Raw genomic sequence first — 6,054 nt, 5'->3', positions numbered from 1 at the left:
AATTTTTTAAACTTGATTGGCTTGGATTTATGTGAAACTAAAAATTAAAATTGATCAGCACTCTGTCAAGCTTTAGACCATTGTTTGGAGTTTAAAATAATGATAGGCGAGGCGATGGGTAATGTATGCGAGGCGGTGGGGGACTGATAATCACCCACTCAGTATTGTCGGTCGCCGGCTGATACTGCTGATAACAGTAATATATTCAGCCGAATGCATGCCGAATGAGTTAAGCCTGGATGTACATTTAAGTTCTAGAATTTAATTGAATGGCAATTTGCGAATAACCGGTCTATTTGAATGGTTAGAGTAGTTGTAATTTTAAAGTAAGTAATTCAGGTTTAAGTGGGTATTATGTTTAATTCTTTTATTAACTTCACTTCAAAATCATACAATTCTTATTCTTTCACGTAATTTTGTATGTACTTAAATATTTTCTAAATGTAACTATAATATTTTAAAGATACGTACTAAAAAACGTTTTATGTGTACGCTGTCCCTAAAATGAAAGAAACTGATAAGGCATTCATTTATTGAATAGTGGAGTTAATTATTGTGCATATAAATAGGTATCACATCGATAAGGGTATTTTATTATTTAAGTCATGGGTATATTTTTACTTTAGAAAACATTATACTTTTTGAATTATGCTTAACTTGTTTCAGCTGTATATTCGGGACGTATAAGTGCCCTGAAAAGGACCTTTATTACTAACAAAGAACATGAATTTGAAATGTTGATTTGTACATTTTGTGTAGAAGGAGTTATAGAGCTTTCTTTGTAAATCCCGTCTAATATAACCACACCATCTTCAGTAAAACATGAAGTATAGTTAGCAGTACAGACGACGCGACAGTACAAATAGCTTAAACGTTATAGATTTTTGCTAAGAGCGATTTTACAGCAAAAAATTAAGTTCTGCCGATTGTATCGGGCCTAAGATCGGGCCGTAGCCTACCATAGCTCATCTTATAAATGATGTGACCTACTTGTTCATTATCGTTCATATCATTTCCGTCTTCATAAACAGTATCTATGGAAATCGCATATCAATAAGTTGTCAAGGAGACGTTTGCAAGTTTGGAAGGCTTGTTTTATCTTTCGTTTTATTAATTTCTTTTAACCATGAGCGGGGGCGCAAATTTTGTACCAGAAGAACCAACTCCAGAGAACATGCGACCAGGGTTCTGTTCTGCTGTTTGTACGGACAGAGCAAGCTTGCAGGAGGAAATAAAGAAACCCGATCAGAAGACCTCGGATTTCTTCGCCACCTGTAATCTTCCCAAGAGGTTCGAGCATCCTCGTAAGTATCAAATTTTGTTGTTATCTTAACATCACTATTTCCAGGCATTTATGATCAGTCTCCTGGGTTACTACGTTCTTCTTCTATCGTGTGGTAAACAACTAAGGGGTTAGACTGTACGATTAGCCATGATCACCTGTTCTGGCTTAAGTTTTTTCGTAAACCCTAATGATGTTTTCCACCTCTTTCAAACAATTCTTATTGAGGCAGGAATGTGTATCTTCTAATTCACAGTTTAATTGTTCTTTCATACCTACCCTTTTCTTGATACGTTAAATTATCCTCAAAAAGTTCAAAGACAGTGTTCTATTTGTCGAAAAAAGAATAAGAGTGCAAACAGTTTAACGACTTGATAGAGTTAGTACAAGTCAAGTTAGTACTTATTGAGTCAGTGAACCCCGGAGTTTATGCGGGTGATGAGCACTAACTAATCGATATCCGGCTTACTTGTGTTCTTGGCGCTATTTGTACTGGCTTGATTTAAGACAAAGCTCTAAGGCATTGATTTTCTGAGAAGGTTGGACTAACAATGGTCTTAACTTTTCCTGTGGTTTGTCACCTCCGGGTTATAAGTAGTGAACGGGTAAGATCTAGAGAGCCTTTAGTAAACAAATACTGAATGTTGTTTCCCAGTTTAGATAGAATGTCAAGCACTGTGCGCTGTACGATATTTTCACAAAGAGCATGCAGTGTCCTGTATGTGAATTAGAATGTCAGAGAATTGACTTTAGAGAACACTCTCTACGGAGAAAGCAAACGAAATTAGCACCGTCTTGTGTAGGACGCTTTATTGTGAACATACCAACCTTTGATTAAGCTGATAGAGTTTATTATCATACCCTGTGGTACTATTCTAATCATCAGTTGTGACCGCCACATAATAGTAGGCATAATTTTCAGGCAAACGACTTTATAAAATGTGCCACATTTTCTGATCAATGCTTTTATGGCATACTTTTAATGTAATATTTCATCTTAACAGACTGGTTCAACGGTTACGGGTGCCAAGTGAGCCGGCAGCATCCGTTTTACAGGACCTCTGCGAGTGTGTACGGATGGTATCCACCAGGTAACGATACATTTTATCTCGTACTTTAACTACCTACTAGTTATTATTCCCTTAAATGCGATTCGTTCGTTCGTTCGTTTCAGCCAAAAGACGTCCACTGCTGGACAAAGGCCTCCCCCAAGGATTTCCACAAAGACCGGTCCTGCGCCGCTCGCATCCAGGCGCCTCCCGCGACCTTCACCACATCTTCGGTCCACCTAGTGGGAGGCCTGTCCATGCTACGTCTTCCGGCTCGTGGTCGCCACTTAAGAACTTTACTGCCCGGGGCACATAGCTCGTAGAGCTGAAATGCGATTGTAAGAGTAAAACTCTACATGAAATATATTTTTTACTTCGTTGCTCATACAATTTTGGTTGTTATTTCAATAAATTCATCAATATTGATTGAAGCTTTTTATGCATGAGTAACCTACAGATGCGTCACGTGTGACTGTCAGACAATTGATATGCCTATTTCATTCCATGAAAATCTTTTAGGTCCGTATTCCGTGCCCTCTGTGTTTTTCCCGAAGAGCCAGCAATTTTCCAGTCAGCTGGCTCAGGCCGGCATGTATAGGAACTATTCGCTGAACACCGGTCGTGATCCTACGGGCTACAAATAATTGAAAATTTATGTACCTTTTACTTGTTACACTTCAAATTTTTACCTATACCGCAATGTCCCATTAAGTTTTAATTTGCATTGAAGTAAAAATTATTTTGTTATTAAGTTTATAAATAAGTTGTGGATAAAGTACCTATAAGACTTTATATTATTGAATTGGAACAATTATTTTAAGATATTCAATAAGTGTTATTTATTTTTAATAAGTAAGAGATGAGTTAAGTTTAAATTAGTGACACTGTATGTTCGTTATTGTAATAATAATGTTATGTTACTTTTTTATGTAATAAAATATTTTTTCACTTTTACAAATCTTTTTTTATTACCTGCTAGTAGTCCTTCAATTTAAACTTGGATAAATTATACTTCCCATCAATAAATTATATAGCAAATGGTTAAGATTAATGATTCAGTCAGGTAGTATGCCCATGATTACAAACGTATTGGATTCTCCTAAAATTACAATCTCTACTACAAAATGCTGAAGTTACAATACTTACATTACAGCATTTTTTTTTATTTTCAATTTACTTCCATAGTCTCACATCCCTGGTTATTGGTACCTGAATGCACTACTGTAGGCAAATATTTATTAAAACTTTTTCCCGCGGCGCCATCTACGTGAAATTCAGTTTGTCACAAACCGGCTGTCATGCAGGCCGTGCCGTCGATGCCAATTTTCGAGACAAACACACAAGGGCTATTGGGGTTATTGTCGCTTCTTAAACCTCATCCCAGTCGTATACCAGTAGCATTATCATTGCAGGCATCCACTCCGTGCCATCCGTGTTCTTCCCGGCTGGCCAGACGTTCACCAACCGGCTCGCTGCTGCCGGAATGTACCGGAACTATAGCCTCAACACCGGCATGGACCCTGTCGGCTATTCGTGATCTTGAGACACAGATATTTCAGTAAAAAAAACATAGGACATTAGATGTAGTTCTCTGTAGTTAGATATAATCTATCGTAGTACCTACTTGTATAATAATCTATAGGTACTAATATTATAAAGCTGAAGAGTTTGTTTGTTTACTTGAACGCGCTAATCTCAGGAACTACCGGTCCGATTTAAAAAAAATCTTTCAGTGTTAGATAGCCTATTTATTGAGGAAGGCTATAGGCTATACAGGGTGACTGGAACTGAACCCGCCATAGCTAATACGCGTATAGAGGAGGTCATTTGCTAATTATTGAACCTTACTTTCAATGACTAAAGTTTATAGTTTAGGAGATATGTCAATTTTTATACTTTTTTCAGATTTTTCCGAAATTTGACCTAAAAACTGCTTCAATTTTTTTTCTCGCGTGATTTCAACAGTTTTTTTTATTTGATATTAATATAGAATATGTCTTTATTCAAATAAAATAAATTTCTGATCCAGATAATGATTGAATAGCTAGTTACGAGCCGCCAAAGTCTAACAAAAGTACAAACCACGATAAAAAATTCTACTTCGAATTCGATTGAAACAAAAATTAATGGTGATAATGGATTGCCAATGATCTTAAAAATATCTCTAGCTTCTCTTCTTTCCAATGATATATCACACGTTGTAATTAGATAATGAAATTTGTCAAAAATTTAAAGTTTATGGAAGAAAATGGAGTAATAATACAAAAATTATCCATACAAAGTTGATTTTGAATTTTTTTAAACTCTTTTCTTCATAATGTGATTATTATTTTTAAAATCATTTTTCAAAAAGCACACAAAAATAGTTATGAAAAGGAGTATAGCAGATAATATGAGATGTTTGAAGAAACTTTGTATGGATATTTCCGTATTATTACTCCATTTTCTTTCATAAACTTTAAATTTTTAATAAATTTCAATATCTAATTACTACGTGTGATATATCATTGGAAAGAAGAGAAGGTAGAGATATTTTTAAGATCATTGGCAATCCATTATCACCATCAGTTTTTTTTTAAATCGAATTCAAACTTGAATTTTTATCGTGGTTTGTACTTTTGTTGAACTTTGACGGCTCGTAACTAGTTATTGAATCATAATCTAGATCTGAATTTATTTTATTTGACTCAAGGTTTATTTGATATTAGTATCAAATAAAAAAATCGGTTAAAATCATGCGAGAAAAAAAATTTAAGCAGTTTTTAGGTCAAATTTCGGAAAAATCTGAAAAAAGTATAAAAATTTACATATCTCCTAAACTATAACACTTTAGCCATAGAAAGTAAGGTTCAATAATTAGCAAATGACCTCCTCTATACGCGTATTAGCTATGGCGGGTTCAGTTCCAGTCACCCTGTATATCATTACGCTACGAGTAATACGATAGGTGCAGAGCAAAAATGAAAAATGTTGCGAAAACGGGTTTTCACGCGTACGAAGTCGCGGGCACAGCTAGTCTATCGTATATTGGTGATGGTGAGTATCTTTAAATAACAAACCTTTATATCTCAACAAGGCATTTTTCAGTAAATTAAGGGTTTGAAGTAACTTATGATTAGGTACAGAATGGAACATGAAATAAATTCAGGATTTTAAAAGTATCTGAAAGAAACACTAAGAGACAAATAGACGGAACTCTTAGTTTTCTAGAAATTAGTTAAAAATCTTGGATTTGATTGTTTTTTACCTATAAGTTTCAATATTATATTCTCTAGTACCTATAAACGTTGGACGATTACGTTAATTGAGTGCCAAAATACAGAGGTAGAGATATTACTTTTTTGAGAGTACAGTAATTGTTTTAATAAATATTTTTAAATCGTGTAAAAATTAAGTCACACAAAGGCAGATCATATGAAAGTAATAATCAAGTTATGTTAATTTCCAGATGGAAAATTAAATGTGGTCGCATTTGTTGTTTGTCTGTCTCGCTGATTTTGTTTTCTGTGTTATTGGCGTGAGTTTGATAATGCTTTTTGTGTAATTAATGATCAATTTTTTATTAAATAAAACGCTCTACTTTTAAAATAATTTGCTAATTTTGATTTTGAATTAATAAAAGGTAATTTATTATTGTAATGTTTGTTTTCTTGTTTACGCTAAATACTTAGATAGTTTGTGTTTACTTTAGTTAGATGGTAATTCTAAAATGAAACAACTAGA

The 6,054-nt window shown here is 34.3% G+C and overlaps 1 protein-coding gene across 2 annotated transcripts; it reads left to right on the top strand.

Annotated features, from left to right (window-relative positions):
• Positions 1-1,075: 1,075 nt before the first annotated feature.
• Positions 1,076-4,016, top strand: LOC114362900 (UPF0691 protein C9orf116). 2 transcript variants are annotated; one of them, XM_028318482.1, is made up of 3 exons: positions 1,076-1,304; positions 2,287-2,373; positions 3,744-4,016. In XM_028318482.1, exons 1-3 carry the CDS (start codon positions 1,127-1,129, stop codon positions 3,866-3,868), a joined length of 390 nt encoding a protein of 129 aa, XP_028174283.1. In that variant the 5' UTR covers positions 1,076-1,126; the 3' UTR covers positions 3,869-4,016. The 2 variants fall into 2 exon arrangements, with proteins under 2 accessions (XP_028174283.1, XP_028174281.1); XM_028318480.1 differs by lacking the exon at positions 3,744-4,016 and adding an exon at positions 2,851-3,201.
• The last annotated feature ends 2,038 nt before the right edge of the window (positions 4,017-6,054 follow it).

The sequence above is a fragment of the Ostrinia furnacalis genome, unplaced genomic scaffold (assembly GCF_004193835.3).
Source record: "Ostrinia furnacalis isolate ACB-3 unplaced genomic scaffold, ASM419383v2 OfSCF6912, whole genome shotgun sequence".
NCBI classification, from domain to species: domain Eukaryota; kingdom Metazoa; phylum Arthropoda; class Insecta; order Lepidoptera; family Crambidae; genus Ostrinia; species Ostrinia furnacalis.
Note: the sequence above shows the minus strand (reverse complement) of the source record. Positions and strands in the feature narration are given on the sequence as shown.